At 33.8% G+C, this 17,653-nt stretch overlaps 1 protein-coding gene across 1 annotated transcript in view; it reads right to left on the bottom strand.

Annotated features, from left to right (window-relative positions):
• Positions 1 to 17,653, bottom strand: part of LOC149903615 (venom carboxylesterase-6-like) — a 28,692-nt gene that overhangs the window by 3,845 nt on the left and 7,194 nt on the right. Inside the window, exons 3-7 of the mRNA XM_090108970.1 lie at positions 12,076 to 12,261; positions 10,505 to 10,690; positions 5,681 to 5,871; positions 2,534 to 2,699; positions 999 to 1,183 (exon numbers count right to left, since the gene is read on the bottom strand). Coding sequence (XP_089965096.1) covers positions 999 to 1,183; positions 2,534 to 2,699; positions 5,681 to 5,871; positions 10,505 to 10,690; positions 12,076 to 12,261 — 914 coding nt within the window. The remainder of the gene's footprint in view (positions 1 to 998; positions 1,184 to 2,533; positions 2,700 to 5,680; positions 5,872 to 10,504; positions 10,691 to 12,075; positions 12,262 to 17,653) is intronic.

The following is a 17,653-nucleotide window of genomic DNA, read 5'->3' as shown; positions in this document are numbered from 1 at the left end:
TTATTACGGCAAAATTTATAGAAAAAAATACAGCCGCCATTGTCATCAGGACAGCTGTTGCCATAGTGTTGCCATGGCAACATGGCACACACACATGGATGTGTCGCCGCCATTACTAGGCTTCACTCAATGTTTAGGCGATAGTCCGTCCGTCTTTTTTTATACGTCCATGCATGTCATGCTTCACAAAAAAGCTTAATCTAACGACACTGTACTAATTTTCTCACTCGTAATCTGTTAAAATCTAGACGATAATCTAAAAATACCACTCTACAGACTGTTTGGCGTCCAACAGTTAGATAACACCAACTATAAATATCAGCTGTTAGTTTAACTTATGTGCGCGCTCTGGGACTTTCAATAAATTTCACTGAAGCGACACTTCTTGAGTAATTATGTGATTTAAAGTGCGAAAGAATATATAAAGGTTTGGTATTTGATGTCGCGGTGTTTTTCTTCTGATCTTTTCTATACATGGCCTGATGCAATTTTGGTATATTTCTGTTTTGGCTGGTAAGATTAAAATTCACCAGGAATTGGTGAAACTGGCCCATAATATTAATATTATAATGTGCATCATACTGTGAGTTTTGATTTCACAATTATAGAAATCAAGTCGACTTTTGTCCCGAAAACAAAACTTGTAGCCATTTTTATCAGTTACTGATGGGACAAAAGCTTTGTTTAATTCGTGTGAATAATTTCGCATTGTATCGAACTTTCTATAACTATGAGGTTCAGTCTCTTAATCGAAAAATGTCTCAAATTATCAAGATAATTTATCGCAAAAAATCTAAGTATTTTCTGTTAACACCATATACTTAATTAAGATATAAATTCCCTAGAAAAAAAGAAAATTCAGGGCCACCTTCGCCGCCGGTCGCTATTTCATCAACTAGCCTGAACTTATTACCAAATAACAATATTGCACTTATTAAAATATATACATATATATGCTTAATCCTTATGTTTTCTGCTGTCCCAGTATGACCAATTACCTGTACTAGTTCTCCAAAAGTCTCCTCGCTAACAGGTTTGCCTTTCAAGTAAAACTGTTTGATCTTATTCGCTACAGCAGTTCGGAGGCTGAGAGGTAAAGTGTCGTTGTACTCGAAGATGTTACTCGAAAGATGATCCCATCGGGCTTCTAACTCGGGTAGAATGCTGGGGTCCGTGAGGTATGCTGGGAAATAGGAGAAATAAATAAATAAACAATATTTGTAATAGATAAAATAAATTTTTTTATGAAGATGGTAAATAGAACATGGAAGGGCAAGCACAAGCAAATTTTGTAAATGAAAATAGTTAACTGAAGATTAAAGGGGAAAAAAATAGGCACTGTTTTCTCGTGGTGTGTTAGCAAAATTTTGTATTGATAAGGCTCGCTATCTCCTGAAAAGAGATTGCTATGAAGGCTATATCCTCCATGGTATGGTCGGTAAAAATTTATCAGACTTTATGGCAAAAAAGGAAACATACGATAAGATCTCAGGATTTAGACTCATATGTTTAGTATATGTTTAATTCTTATTCGTAACTAGCTTTCCGCCCGCGGCTTCGCCCGCTTTATCTACCTAATAAATTTATACTAAAACCTTCTTCTTGAATCACTCTATCTATTTAAAAAAGCCGCATCGAAATCCGTTGCGTAGTTTAAAAGATTTAAGCATAAAAAGGGACAGAGAAAGCGACTGTGTTTTATACTATGTAGTGATAAAACTCTCGAAAAAAACTCGTTATAATATAATTAATAATTTTCTCATACAAAACAATTTCCATTTTCTTTTAAAAGCGCGATTTATAATAAATTTGATAGCAAGAGAGTTCCGAAGAAGAAAATATAAAGCAAACAAAAATTTCTAATAGTGTCTGAGATTTATAGACCATTATTTTTCTTACGTTTCAAATAACATGGCGGAGATAAAAACGTGGTTTTATAGTGTTTTGGTATTAGGTAGATCAAGATGCTTGTTTTATAGATCCTTTTTTTTGTTATAAAAACAATACTAGTTAGTAATAAATGATTATGCTTTGCTTATTAAAAGGTAATTATGATTAGCCTAATACAAAATAATGTTTAAAATAAATAAAAGTAATTCAAACTCCATCGGGTCCTGAATTCGATTCCCAGTGAAGTCAAAAACACTCAATTTTTCAATGGATAATTAAAACATAGACATATTCATCTGCCCACTCTTATCGACGTTATACTTCACCTAAAGAAATTAAGAAATAGACGATTTTTCTATTAAATATGTAGGTAAAAATATGATTGCCATGTTTCTTATTTTCTCTCTAATTTCATATACACATTGTAGTATAAAAAAAGACGTGTTGCACTCGGGGACTGCCGCGGTAAAGCTATTGCATGCTATGCCTTCAAGCCACAGCTCCGTGCCCGTCGGAGTGGGGAGCGTGAGGTTTTTCGTTACGCAATTTCTGGATTCGTTCCCCGCGCTCAAGGCCCGCGATAAAAGCTATGCAATAGCTTAAAACTTACATAAAGAATTCACACACAAAAAATTATAGTTACCTGCAGCAGGATACAAGCCCTCCTCTGAAGTAACAGACCCTATAAGGGGCACGCTATTAACAGACCCAGATTTGGCCGCATGGTACGGGTACTGGGTCAAAAATGGGTACTTAGAGCCCACCTCAGCTGTGGGAGTGAATGGTGTGAACATGTGGACCTTCCAATCCTGGAATAAATGTTAGAAAATGTTAAATATTTAATTTTTAAAGAATAGAAAAATCATGAGGCTATTCGAACCTGCATCTTTCGCCTTTCCGGGACAACGCTTGACCTTTCGGCCACCAGTGGCCACAGCCAGGTTATTTAGTTTTATAGCATTCAAATGCATTGTAAATCGATCACAAGGCGGGGTTGAAATATGTGACTTTTTGTATTTTTTTTTCATTTTTTTTTATGTTGAAGATATTTTAATAAAAAGGCGATTTAATCATTAAGTACTAGACGTATAAAAAATAATCTTTTTATTCCTTAAAGACGTATTCAAATGGTAAAAAAATGGATCGAGTTTTTTTAGTTTAATCAACAATAACAACAACAACACATAAAAACTAAAATTTTCCACTTGATATTAGATACGATCATTTAAGCTGACGGGATTTGAATTTAAAAAGGTTAAGTTAAAGTTTAAGATCATGTTAAACAGTTGATGGATTAATAGGTAGTTGGTTAAACTAATAAAAACAAAAAAAAAAAATGTTGCGTGTTTTTTTGTTGTTTTTTTGTATTTATTACATGGAAAATTATATTATAAGACTATACATCCTAATAATGTTATGTCAATGTTTGCACGTTTGTTTTTTTATGTAGAACAGATATTTTTTATACTGAACTCGTGTTGATTATTTATAAAATATTTTGAAGATCCGCATGAAAACAACAATTTTTTTGTTTTCACCAGCCAATTAATTTTTGATAATAAACAGAAATACTATACAAAGCGACACAATAGATTTACATAACAGTGATGCGGATAAGATATTATACCTAGTATCTACCTCAGTAATTTAGGTAAATTTGGCTCTAAATTATCATCAAATCTCATTATCAAAATTCGTGCTGATCAATCATCCGCATTTACGTGACGTCATTTAATTTTTTTTTCATACTTCTCAATTTTTATATGTTTTTTTACGGAACTTAGTAACGAACCATTATCTAATTAGGTAATTACATAATAGTCACGATTATTTAGTACGATAAGAGTTTACAACTACAAAAAAGCGCGTGTGCCGAGCACACGTGTCAGAAGTGAAACTTATTTGGCAAGATTCCAAGATACCAAAAACGTCTTTTTACTCTATGTGACGGTATTGCCATGGCTCGAACTTGAAATTTTACTCTCAACGCGCTTAAAGAAGTCTCACTTCAAAAAATTGTAGCAATATTGTAATTTAGTTGTTACAACACAATTTAACAGTTGACGTAAATAAAGAAATAAACTGCATCCTTTGTCACGCGAAACAATAATCAAATACTTTGTAATTATCTATAGGAATTATATTTGCAATTATTTTAATTATCGGTTGAGATCTTTCAATATGGATATTTCCTGTTTTTTTATCAAGTTTTGTATAATTTATACTTCCACGTGTTTGTACCGAGTTGAATTATAGAACTATGCGCTCTCATTAATTCCCCCCTTCTTTGCTAGAAGACCGCCTCCTTGGTACAGTGGTTGACGCGTGAGCGTAGAACCGAGGGGTCCTGGGTTCGATTCCCGGTGGAGACGAAGAAAAAAAAAAAATGTCTCGGTCTGGCAGGACACAGAAGGCTGATCACCTACTTGTCCCTAAAGAAAATCGATCAGTGAAACAGATGTATGAATAATGCATCTGCCCCTTACCCCACTACGGGGACACGGGACTTCACTTTTTTTCTTTGCTAGAAGGACGCAATGATCTTTTGATCATTCCTATATTTTAAGTAGTATTTTTAAAATCAATCTTATGAAAGAATTGGTTATATTCAATTCAATAAAATTTATGTAATGGGCAGATATGGAGCAGCAGGACAAACAACTATTTATTTTATAATATGGCGTAATACTTGATACTTTTACTTTTACGAGAAGGAATTAGGGATTGCAATGGATTTAGTTGAAAATGATTCATCTTTTGCGCTACCTATAGGGTGGAAAACGCGCAGTTACAAAAAAAATATCGCCAATTAAGAGCGCATATTCTATTTAACGCAAGTCAAAAACTCCGCGATCTATTACGATAGATCGCGGCTTGCGCTATCCTTTTACTATGAACAGCATAGGTCCACAGGAGAGCGCCGAGCAACATGTCCTCTCTCTGGAAAGGCTCGCTGCCGACTGATTTTAATCGGGTCGCGCGCAGTGTTTTATAGTACTTTAAAAAAAATTGTAGAAAAATAATAGAGGTACCTTAGTTGATTTTTTAAATTTTATCTTATAAGTAAGACATTCTTTTATTGCAATATGTATAAATTATATTCAATAAAGTCAAATATCTTGGTGAAAATAATCATTTTGTCGACTATAATTTCTAAAAAAATTCACATTGTTCGGATTTTAATTTCGTAAGTTAGGAGTCCAAAATAAAAAAATCTTTTAACTAACTATTTTAATAAGGATTTTTGCAGTTAGTTAAAAATAATTGTGTGTTAGATCTGTCAGCAATTTCAGATATTTTTAGCTTCGAAATTGACACTAAAAGTGAAATCAAGTAATCATCGGATCAGTTATCTTGATGGTATTCAGAAATACTGTATTAATTGAAAAAAACTCTTAACTAACTACATAGACAATAAAATTTCCTAAAATTATTAGTAATTCATATGTTTGTAAGATAAGTGGTTGATGGACAATCTGGTTTGAAAAATCACATATTTGAGCCAAACAGCGCACGGACCGCGTACACGGCCTTAAGCGAAATCCATAACCTATAATAACGATAACCATTGACGTACGATATTACATACTATGTTGTTTAAATAGTCTACTTATAAGTTAGCGCTTTGTGGACTGTGGTCTATTACATAACATCAATAGGTACCTTATTTTAATAATATACTACATAGTAAGCAGTAACATAATATACACATACTATGTTTGTGTTTTTTTTAATTATTGTATTTCACATTTCTATGCTTGGTAGCCTAAAAGATACCCAAAATACTCACATACATCTCGATCTGTGCCTTCACAATGACCTCAGCCGGCCTGTACTTCATACAGTCCACCATTTCCTTGTTATTATTTGTAGGACAGCCAACTACAGCAGCCAGGGCCTTAGCCTTCTCTGCTGGTTTGATAGAATGTGTCCAGGACGCGAAGGATGACCCACTGAAGGCTATGCCGCGGTGGAATTTGTCTGAAATAATGTTAATATACATGAACAGTTAACTTAAAAGAACAAACCAATAACATTTTTTCTTATTACATTTTGTCTGAACAGAAGCGTAGCGTGCCTTGGCGGGGCCCCGTATAAAATTTGTTTGGGGGCTTAGGAAGGGTAAAGATTTCTCACAAAAGCGCACGTTGGGGGCCCCCTTGGCGCGGGGGCCCCGTATAATTGATACGGCAGATACGGCGGTAGGTAGCTACCGCCGTATCTGAATAGGTCGTTTTTTTTACAATAATTGTGTTATGATCATGTTAGTTTTGTTTTTTCGTTACCTTGAACGTATATTTAGTAAAATTATCATTCTCGGAGTATATAATACATATTATTATGTATAAGTTCTATATTCGATTAAATGATCCAGGATATTTTGTACCACTTAAGACTGATTTGATTATATTTTTTTCCAATTTTTCCTGAATATTTTCCTGTATTGCCCTATATTATATATAATAACTATAGCGGTCCGACCCGGCTTCGCCCGTGATACCTACATGTTTACGTTTTTTTTTTCATAAGAACCATCCTCGTACTTCAAGGAATTCCGCAGCGCACGCGATGACAGAATTTTTATTAAGGATTTTTTTACACCTTGGGTTACATTATTGCATTTTTGGTAAGGATCTCTATTTTTTTTGAAAATGCAATATAGCCTATGTTGCTCAGTGAAGATGCAGCTTTCTAATGGTGAAAGAATTTTTGAAATCGGTCCAGTAGTTTATGCGTGAAAATCATACATACATACATAATTACAAACCTTTCCTCTTTATAATATTAGTATAGACTAGCGGTCCACCCCGGCTTCGCCCGTGGTACATATTTCGCAATAAAAGGTAACCTATGTTCTTTCTCAGGGCTTAAAGATTATCTGTGCCAAATTTCATCAAAATCGGTCCAGTAGTTTATGCGTGAAAACCATACATACATACATACAAACCTTTCCTCTTTATAATATTAGTATAGAGTATAGATATGGGGAAATATTCAAATTGCTATGTTGTATTATGTAGCACGGTATACATTATTAAAATAATATGTACGTCACGTTTACATAATACGAAGATGAAGGAAAAATTTATATGGTATTATTGTAAGAAAAGATAAGGAAGAAATATAATATACCTAGTACCTACATACTAACTGTGCCCCGGGGTTGCACTCGCGTACACAATTGGTCGAAAGTTTCATCCCCCATTTCACCCCTTTATGATTGATTCTTTAAAAAGTAGTTTTAGTCTTACCGTGTTTCTTCGACTAAGTAGGTATTTCGTTCCAAATTTGTTTCAAATCAATGCTATGTTTTAGTCGTAAATTATACGTATATAAAAGAATAGAAACAGAGGGATAGACAGATAAATTTTCAGATTTAATTATTATTTTTAGATTTAGTTAGAATTTTTAATATTGTAGATACGTAATAATGGTAATGAACTTTGTATAGCAATGTCAATAATCGTACGTAGTTCAGACATGATTCAATTAACCTCGGATGCAACTAGTCATAGTTGCAATTGTTAAATGGATGCAGTTAAATATTTCCTACAGATTGATAACAATATTTTTTATGTTATTTTTATTTTTTCGATACCGGCCGAATTTTTTAACTAGTGGTCGAAATAGGACCGTAACCATAAACAAAACAGGAGGTATGTATTCAAAGGATATAATCTGCGAATTGGCGACCACATTTCGATAGGCAAGCAATTACTTAAAGGCATATTTGTTAATAAAAAATATTTAATAAAAAAAACCCTCTCATCTGGTCATCTGGTTATCAGATCGGTGAAGGACGATCTCCCACGGGCTCTCCTACAATATCAAGTTTTTGTTCCATGTGATTCAAATGTTATTTCAATGCTTTTTTTCAATGATTATTTTTATGCCAGTAAATAGCTTTGCGAGCGGCGGAACGAACTTCAAAGTAAACAATAGTTCTCAACTTTTATAAACCTTCAATGCAATTTTTTTATGTCTTTAATGTCTCGAAAGAATTGAAAAGACCAGAAACATGCTTTGATTTTTCCATAGAAAGTTCCAAAATGGTGTACAACAAAACTATGCATACCAGTGTACGCTCAATCCGCACCTTTACACTATTATATCCTTGTTACTTCTAAATAAATAATTTATTTATTTATTTATTAACTAGCTTTCCGCCCACGGCTTCGCCCGCGTTTTCACAGAAAAACCCGCACAGTTCCCGTTCCCGTGTGATTTCCGGGATATAACCTATCCTATATGTTAATCCAAGTTACCCTCTATATATGTGTGCTAAAATTTAATGTGATCGGTTCAGTAGTATTTGCGTGAAAGAGTAACAAACATACATACACATACATCCATCCTCACAAACTTTCGAATTTATAATATTAAGTAGGATAGTAGGATATCGGTCTTCATATTATTGCTACCTATTGCTATTAGTATAACCAAATCTATATGTATGTACCCAGCGGACCCATTTCACCGACTCCAAAATTCCAAATCACGTGGCTATTGTGAAACTTAGCCGGTAAACATGCAAATACCCGCGGGCGTTTATTTACTCTGAGATGGGTTTGTTTGACTCTGTTAAATGCATTTACATAATTAAACTTGGAAAATTTTAACTGGTAGGTACCTCTTGTTTGTATATTGGGTTGGTACTGTCTGGTTTTGGGATTCAATTGTGTTGGTACATGTTACATGTTGTTTCGTACCTAGATGTTATGTGTGTTGTATTAGCGAAATAAATGTTTTATCTAAGTATAAATATTGCAAAAATCTTCAGGGAGTGTGGAAATTAGATGAGCAGGATTCGTTATATGTATAGTACATAGTTAATTGATTTAGTTTCGTGTTGCATAAATGCATATAGTGTATGTTAAATTGACGTGTAGAGTGTAAGCAGATTCATATAATTTTCTACCGATTAGATATCTTTAGAAACTGAAGTACTGAAATGGGTCTGGATAGATTATAAGCAGCAAAAAGCCCGTAATTATCATTAGAACTGTTTTTCAAAAAAATATCTAACTTATTAAAATTTATCCGTTCATGAGTTCCAATAGATCTAGATGCTCTTTTTTGGAAGTTAGTTAAAAAGGAATATCTATCGGAGATATCAATATTATAGTTAATAGACATTGTTGCATTCTATTTTAATTATAAATAAATAAATATTATTGCATGTATTATGCAACTCAGGCAACACCGGGTCGTAAACAAGTATATTATACAGCACATCTCTTGTAAGTTTATCTAAGTATGTTCAAACATGAGTCCCTAGATAAATGCTTTAAGGTACATATTTATAAATCTAAACCAATATTTAGTTAGTTTGTTATCGTTGCATTGTGAACGATTATATCTAAGAATAGAAAACTTGTTCTCAATAATAGTTTTGTTTACTTTGTATGTTACAAATAGATGAGAATTTTATAAAGTAAATACGCGTTATTATAAAAAATATGTGAGTGACTGCTGACGTATAGCCTCGAGATTATTATGGTAAACAATTTTTTTGATTGGTTTTGTGTTAAACCATGTTTATCTATCGACGTTAAACTTAAGTTTTATTTTTTGTTGATGTTTTAATATAATAAATTTTATGGAAAAAAAAACAATTCTTATCCTCTTCCTATTCGTGAAACTTAATTCTCATAATCCTCGACCGAAGGTTGCCTGGAAGAGATCATTATTTAAGCGACACGGTCGCCTTTTTGTGCGTAAATAAGCATACCGTATTTGTGTCCTTTTATATTGGTGCATTTAAAATGGTATCATTATTGCATTTATTAATTAAATTGTCAATACAAAAATATTCTCTAGTCATCATTATTGTTTATTTACTCCCAAAAAAAAAACACAAGCCATCACGGTGATCATTTTTCAAATCAAACTTCCTTATAAATTTCTTACAATACCTACACAAGGCTATAACAAACATGAAGGTATTTAACAATTTAAAACGTTCACATCAAGTGCACGCGCGGCCGGCGGCAGTTGAGTGACATTTCATTTCCGACCGCTGAACGGGAAACACGCTCAATAAGATATTGAATTAATAATCATACTTCTTGGACGTTTTTCAATTTTATGATATCAATACAGTGGTTTGAAAAGTTGATATAAATAGATACATGTTGCATTTATTGGTAATAGAATAATTATTTGAAATACATACAATATATTTGTATATATTGTATGTATTTCAAATAATTATTCTATTAGTATTGTAGAAATATGTACGTATATTATGTTTTTTAACTGGTGTCGAAATATTCGATTCGATCGAGGATTATTTATTTGTCATTGTATCTGATTATCTTAACACTAGCGGTCCGCCCCGGCTTCGCTCGTGGTACATATTTCGCAATAAAAGGTAGCCTATGTTCTTTCTCAGGGTCTAAAGATTATCTGTGCCAAATTTCATCAAAATCGGTCCAGTAGTTTATGAGCCTATTCATTACAATCAAACAAACAAAGTTTCCCCTCTTTATAATATTAGTGTAGATAACACAGACAGAATAATATATTATAAAATCGATTCTAAATTTCCTTTAACCGTAACAGTAAACTCAACACTTGCAGAATTTGCAAAACCGGCCATTCTATCACTTACCTCTAGACATAGGTGACAAATAGTGATAATGCACACTAGCGCCGCCAGCGGAGCACCCAGTTAATGTGACACTGTCCGGGTTGCCTCCAAACATCATGATGTTCTCCTTAATCCATTGCAGGGCGAAGGACTGGTCCTTGAGACCTATGTTCCCTGGGGCTGCTTCGTCGCCTGTGCTGAGGAAACCTGTAGAACAATGTAGGTGTAATTTACTAGTGTATACGGAATATTGTAAGTCCAATAATTCTGATGATGATATTATAAGTAGAAAGTTATACATAGGTTTAATGCCCTCCGGAAGCGGCGGAAATGTGGGTAATTAGCCAGAATTGATTTCTCGGTCTTTAGGCTAAGATAAAGTGTAGTGACTAGTGACTGCAGTTATCTCTTTTTTGGATCACGAAAATTGAATACTTATCAAACTGTGTGTGCGTTCGGTGTTAGTGTGCCGTTTTCGAAGATCGAATGTTGAGTTGGTAACCTAATTAGACCGTTTTACTTATATAATATCATTGGATGTAAATGCAAATAGCGTATACATAAAGACAACAAAATATAAAATGAAGGTAGAAGCAAAATTAGTATGCAGACCTTTAATAGAATTTTAATCTTAGGCGAGGGTCGTTATGATTAATGAAAGCGGTTAAACACCACCTAGTGATATTAGCTCTAATAAATCAGCTGTGTAAACTGGGATGAGTTTATTTTGAGCACAGATTAACAATACTCCTACACCTGGGTACATTATCTATGACAACCAATAGTTTAGGCAATAATGACCAATCCAAGTACTTTGTCCAAGAATAACAACGAAATAAATAGTACAAGGCACTTGGCTTGACTAGCTGTTAGCTGAATCAATTGCATGTTTTTTTATCACATAGAAGTCATACTTTTTCAGAAACAACCATGAGATATCGAATTTCTGTATAATCAAATATCTCAGCTTACCTGACCCCGTGTTCGTGGAAAACGAAACAAGCATTACTGGTTGTATCGTTTTAATAATAATAATATATTTCGGGTTTTCAATCTTGTTTAAAAATAGAGAACAAACAAGCAATAATTCTATTTTCCAGGAATCTAATACATAGTGAGTTACTTCGATTTACAAAGCGAACATGATTTCAGTAATCTGTATTAAAAATGTTGGAACATAACAATTTATTATTTGTAATAAGTGCTGCTTTATAACAAACTAGCTGTGCCGCCCAGTTTCACCCGCGGGCAAGAGAAAGTATTTCTACAGCGATCTGGTACGCTACATCGCTACATTATTAAAATCCGTTCAGTGTTTTCTCGTGAAAGAGGAAGAAATATACATCCACCCATCCTCACAAACTTTCACATTTACACCATTAGGAAGATAAAGATTTACGTCATCGTCAGCAAAGTATCTGTGATCAAAGATCTTGTGGGTGCACCTGATGGTGAGCCCTTATGAATATTTGCAGAGGCGTAGGATCGTTAACAGACTTTACGCCTCTAGAAATGGCTTAGTGGTCGACATTAAAGAAATGAATACAGTGGACTAGGAAGTAAGAAACAGGCCTTGGGCTATGAAATCTTACCAAGTGGTCCGAGCCTGTAGTTAATCGTCACTAGCACGATATCTCTGTCCATCAAGTTGGCAGGACCATACACGGCACCACTGCCATACATGAAGGCACCTCCATGGATGAATACCACCACCGGGAGATGGGTCCCCACGGCTATGTTGGGCGAGTATACATTCAGGAACAGGCAGTTTTCGTCACCTGTGGAAATGTTTTAGAAAGGTATTACACTCATATTTCATGTTTAAGGTTCTTAATTTATCTAAAAATGAATTTATAAAATTCACGTTTTTAAATTTTTATACTACTACTATCTACTACTGCTGTGGCTGTGGTAATTTTTGTAAAATAACAATTTAATAAAATTAAATTTAGGTATTTGTTTGTTATCTCTTCTCTCTGGACGATGGATCTGGACTTTCCATTCGTTCTGTAGGGCCAGTTTAATATGTTCCGAAGATGTTCCGTTTAGCTTATCTGCCGGTTAAGGTGATAATCATGGACGTATAAAAAAAGACGGACGCCGTATTACGAACAAACAACGTGAAGCCACCATAGTAAGCTAGCGATCGTGTAAAGACAATAAACACGCACACACTCTCACCATAGTAAGCTAGTCGGCCGCCATTACGTCGTGAACTACCGACTGATTAACTGCGTCACTGTTTCACAAAAAATATTTAAAATGCCGTCTTGCGTGGTTAAATGGTGTCGCAACAGTACAATTTTAAATAACAAAACACAAGGGATTACATTCCACAGGGAAGCAAGTTATTTATTTTATGTTTTATTGACAAAATTATTACGGCAAAATTTATAGAAAAAAATACAGCCGCCATTGTCATCAACACAGCTGTTGCCATGGCAACATGGCACACACACATGGATGTTTCGCCGCCATTACTAGGCTTCACTCAATGGGCGATATACCGTCCGTCTTTTTTTATACGTCCATGGTGATAATATGTAATGTTTTAAAATATACATCAGTGTTAAATGAGGCTATCAGAGACTTTATCCGCTGGTTGTGAATTTGGTCCTTACTTCATATTTTTAAGTGATTAATGTTTCACTATTATTTACATACTTTGACATAAAATTGTACGAGTATATATTGTAATAAAATTAATGTATCTGCAAATAAAACTATTGTATTCAATAAACTTTTATAACCGCTTTTATGTTCATACTATAGTTATTTATTAAAACGGAAAAACATAAAATATCTTGTTAGTGCGAAGTTAATTAAATTTGAATTATGTAAAGAATAAATTAAAAAATAATCTTCAAAAAAATTTATTCGCCTATTCGTAACTAATTAATAAATATATTCCTAAAAAACTAAAAAAAAAACTATTCTTTCTATTATTATAAACGGCTGAGCCAATTTTGATATATTTAAGATGGAAATAGATTGTTATCTATGTATTTATAAATAATAATATATGATTTTTTTCAGCCACAATTATCTTAAGTCTTATCTTAATATAATTGTGGCTGAAAAAAATGCAATGTCATAATATTATGATATCTTCCTTACATCAGCTTTACGCTTAGATAATAGATTGTTTATACGTATTAGGTTTTTTCTGTAAATTGTGATTATATTTATATCAAAGAAAGAGTACAAATACCGAATGAATTGATTGATATTAATCAATCATCAATAAATACAATAATAAAGAAGATAAGAATATATCATGAATCACCCAACTATGACTAGGAATTCCAAAAATAATTACGAGCATATAAATTCGCGATCAAAATATTACAAGTTTTTGATAACGTTAAATTACGCAAATGAATGATATTTTATTTATCATCATCACCATCTCCTCCAGATATTTTGATTGACTAGCTTGGAAAAAATGTAAAAATGTTGTATAGCTACCTATCGCCCGGCAAACTTCTTGGCCAAAAAGTAGCGTGGTGGGGGAAGCTTGCGCATATAAAAATGTACTAAAACTTGATGCGCAAACTTCCCCCACCACGCTACTTTTTGGCCAAGAAGTTTGCCGGGCGCTATACCACAGACATGTATATATAAGTAGACAACGCAAGTACCGCGATCTGTATGAAAACCAAGCGTGTCATATTTTTTGTACTGACCTTGACGCGTTATGACGTCACGAGCGCTTTTTAGTGATGTTAATTTCATTTTACGCTAAATCGATTAGGCCGCCACTCGCGCGGCGATTCTAGTATCGTCCTATCCCATCGAAGTAAATCGAAAGAAATCAGATCAAACTAGATCTATGTCTAAGAGGTAGTCAAATAAATGAATCGTAATCGATTACTAAATCGATTCAAGACAGAAAAATGATAATTACCATAGACAGAGGGATGATAAAATAAAGTTATAAACCTTTTAATATTCTAACAAGTAAACTAATGTGTTTTAGCTTTTTCTTACATATGCCCATTGAGTTACCATGTACTACGTACTAGAGAGGCCATCGAAAGAAAGTAATGAAACTGTCAATCAATCAATCTTTATGTCCCGTTGCATCGATCCATTTTCCTTTTATGTTCGGGTTACTTGGAAAACTGAAAAAACAAACATAGTCTAAGCAATAAGGAGTTTTCTTAAAAAACTCCCAAGATGACACTTTAACTAATGGCGTCCATGTCATAATATTTATTTTTAGTACCTTTGTATTAAAATACTTAAAAGTTCTAGGTCAAGTCGTATTAAATGACAAAAAAAATCTATGCCTTTTTTTCTGAAAAATTGCTCCTTCTAATTATCATTTATCTGTTCGATTATAAAATCGATTAGAATCGAGAACTGTTGCATCAAATGAACATCACTAACCACAAAATTGGACAGAAAAATGAGAACAGAAAAATGAGAAGACGCTATTCATTGCTTGTTATCATACGACGCGATCTTTACCGTGCCAAGTAAAAGCCGCAATGTATTCCGAATCATTTCGTATGATTTGGTATCCGTGTTTGTCACGATCGTTTTCCACAGATATTCTTTATTTGATTTTAAAATAAATAGTGCATATTCTGATTAGAAAATTACTTACCGGTGGAAGGAAACATCTCTGCTAACTCGGCCACTCACAGCTGTGGAGTTTCTAAAGTTTATAACGGCGTAATTCGGCATTTTACTTTATTCAGCTTCACGTCTTTCCTTGGCGAACTGCAAGCGCGGACTGAGTGTAGGCCAGCGTCAAGTAAGTTTCATAATCGTAGTTTGGACACGGGAAGTACATACACTCGCTTAGTCTATCTTGATATATGTCCGTGCCTATATTCATTTAGTTATTCAACGACTGAAAATCAGCGCTGTCTAGAATTTAAATTATGGACAGCAATCGCTGAGACGAAGCCTTTTGCTCCCTTTTATGTTGTAAGAAAATGATTAATGTATGACGAGCAATAAATTATTTTATTTTAAAGCTGCAATAATTATATAATGGAAAGGGTATAAATCTTTATGTCAATGGTTTTATTGATATGACATTGCTACAATTAAATTTACGATATTTTGAGTAGCTATTAATCGAAGGTATAAGGAAACGCCATGGAAACGCAAATAAAATAAATAGTAAGGAAGTAAAATAAATGGCATTTACACCTATCTATTTCTAAACAAAGCAAAGATTTTGATATTTTAGTTTTATAGGATTCAATGATTTCATTAATATAAATTAAATAATAGAAAAAAATCGTTCACGAGGCGGGATTCGAACGAACGTCTTCTGCCTTACCGGGGCGCGCGACGCCTGACCACTCGCCCTCTGTGTTCCCGCAGAATTTATTATATTCAGTATTCACATTATACTAAAATAAATGATTCTTAATTGGTCTTTAATCCTTTCAGGCATAGCGAGAATTTGCGAAGAATTATGACGAGTAAAGCCGCAGGCGGAAAGCTAATACACATCTTTATATATCTCTACTAGCTGACTCGGCAAGTTTTACCGACACCCTTATCATTGAGAGGTATAAAATAGTTTACGACCGCTCAAAACTACAGAATATACATAAAAACAATGGGAAAACTCGGTCAAACTGTTTCAGAGGAATTTGTTAACAAACACTGATTTGAGAATTTTGTAATTTACTAGCTGTGCCGCGCGGTTTTACCCGCCGACGAACCTGTGTGCAAAATCAAGTATTTCTACAGCTCATGTGTTATTCTGTTGTTTAAGCCATCTTCTGGTAAAGTTTCATCCAAATCCGTCAAGTAGTTTTTACGTGAAAGTAACAAACATCCATACATCCATCCACCATACATCCATCCACCCATCAATACTTACAAAGCTTTTGCGTTTATAATATTAGTATGACATAGGTTACAGGTTTATGAATGTAGTGATGACCTCATCAAAATAAAGCTACTCACGGAAAATTAGCTTGATAGTAATCACTTGCAAAAATGGGCGATGGATCCTGGACTATTTATAGGTATCATCTATATACAATATACATATATATATAAAAGAAAGTCGTGTTAGTTACTCCACTTATAACTCAAGAACGGCTGAACCGATTTAGCTGAAAATTGGCAGGGAGGTAGTTTAGAGCCAGGAGAAGGACATGAACCACGGGCGAAGCCGGGGCGGATCACTAGTAACTGATTAAATGAGATGATTATTTAAGAATGACCTGTCCATTTAGATAAACATTAAACATGTCATTGTCTGTATTAAAATATGTAGATAAGGAAATATCTGCAATTTTTTTCAAATGCAAAACTCATGAAATGGTTTTTATTACGAGAATCAATATAAATATTGGTCGCGTAATTGGTAGACCCCAATTCTGTGAATTTTTCGATATTACGATATTTTATATTTTAATTGAATTTAAGAGAAGTCAAAGCAATTACAATCACAAGGAACAAATATCAAAAGGCAATTTATTTTACCTACACAATTTTTGGAAATAATCAAAATGTTTATTGAGTTAATTTTTTATTCGGACCATTTTTTGTATCAATCGTTACCAGGAAACTGGGAGATAAATGCAAAATATTATTGTAATTTTAATATTTTCATTCGCGAATGTTTTTGATGATTAAAGTTATATCGAATAATTTAGGTAGGTACCTACTGTCTAAATTATTATTAGGTAGGTAGTACCTAAATTATTAGATATAACTTTTATCATAAAAGGGGAAGTACAGCGGAAAGCGCCTTGTTTATACTATGTAGATAGTGATGAACATAATATGTAATCATTTAATTAAACTAGCTTTCCGCCCGCGGCTTCGCCCGCGTTTTCAACGAAAAACCCACATAGTTCCCGTTCCCGTGGGATATCCGAGATAAAACCTATCCTATGTGTTAATCCAAGTTACCCTCTGTACGTGTGCTTAATTTCATTGTAATCGGTTCAGTAGTATTTGCGTGAAAGAGTAACAAACACACACATACACATCCTCACAAACTTTCGCATTTATAATATTACTAGCTGTGCCGCGCGGTTTCACCCGCGTGGATCCGTTCCTGTTGGTCTTAGCGTGATAATATATAGCCTATATTACTCGTGGATAATGGAGCTTTCGAATGGTGAAAGAATTTTTAAAATCGGTTCAGTGGTTTATGAGCCTATTCATTACAATCAAACAAAGTTT

This window comes from Colias eurytheme, chromosome 13 (assembly GCF_061535395.1).
Source record: "Colias eurytheme isolate Ceu_HAF_F1 chromosome 13, ilColEury1 Martin Lab GWU primary, whole genome shotgun sequence".
Classification (NCBI taxonomy): Eukaryota; Metazoa; Arthropoda; class Insecta; order Lepidoptera; family Pieridae; genus Colias; species Colias eurytheme.
This window is presented reverse-complemented; position numbering and strand designations above follow the sequence as displayed.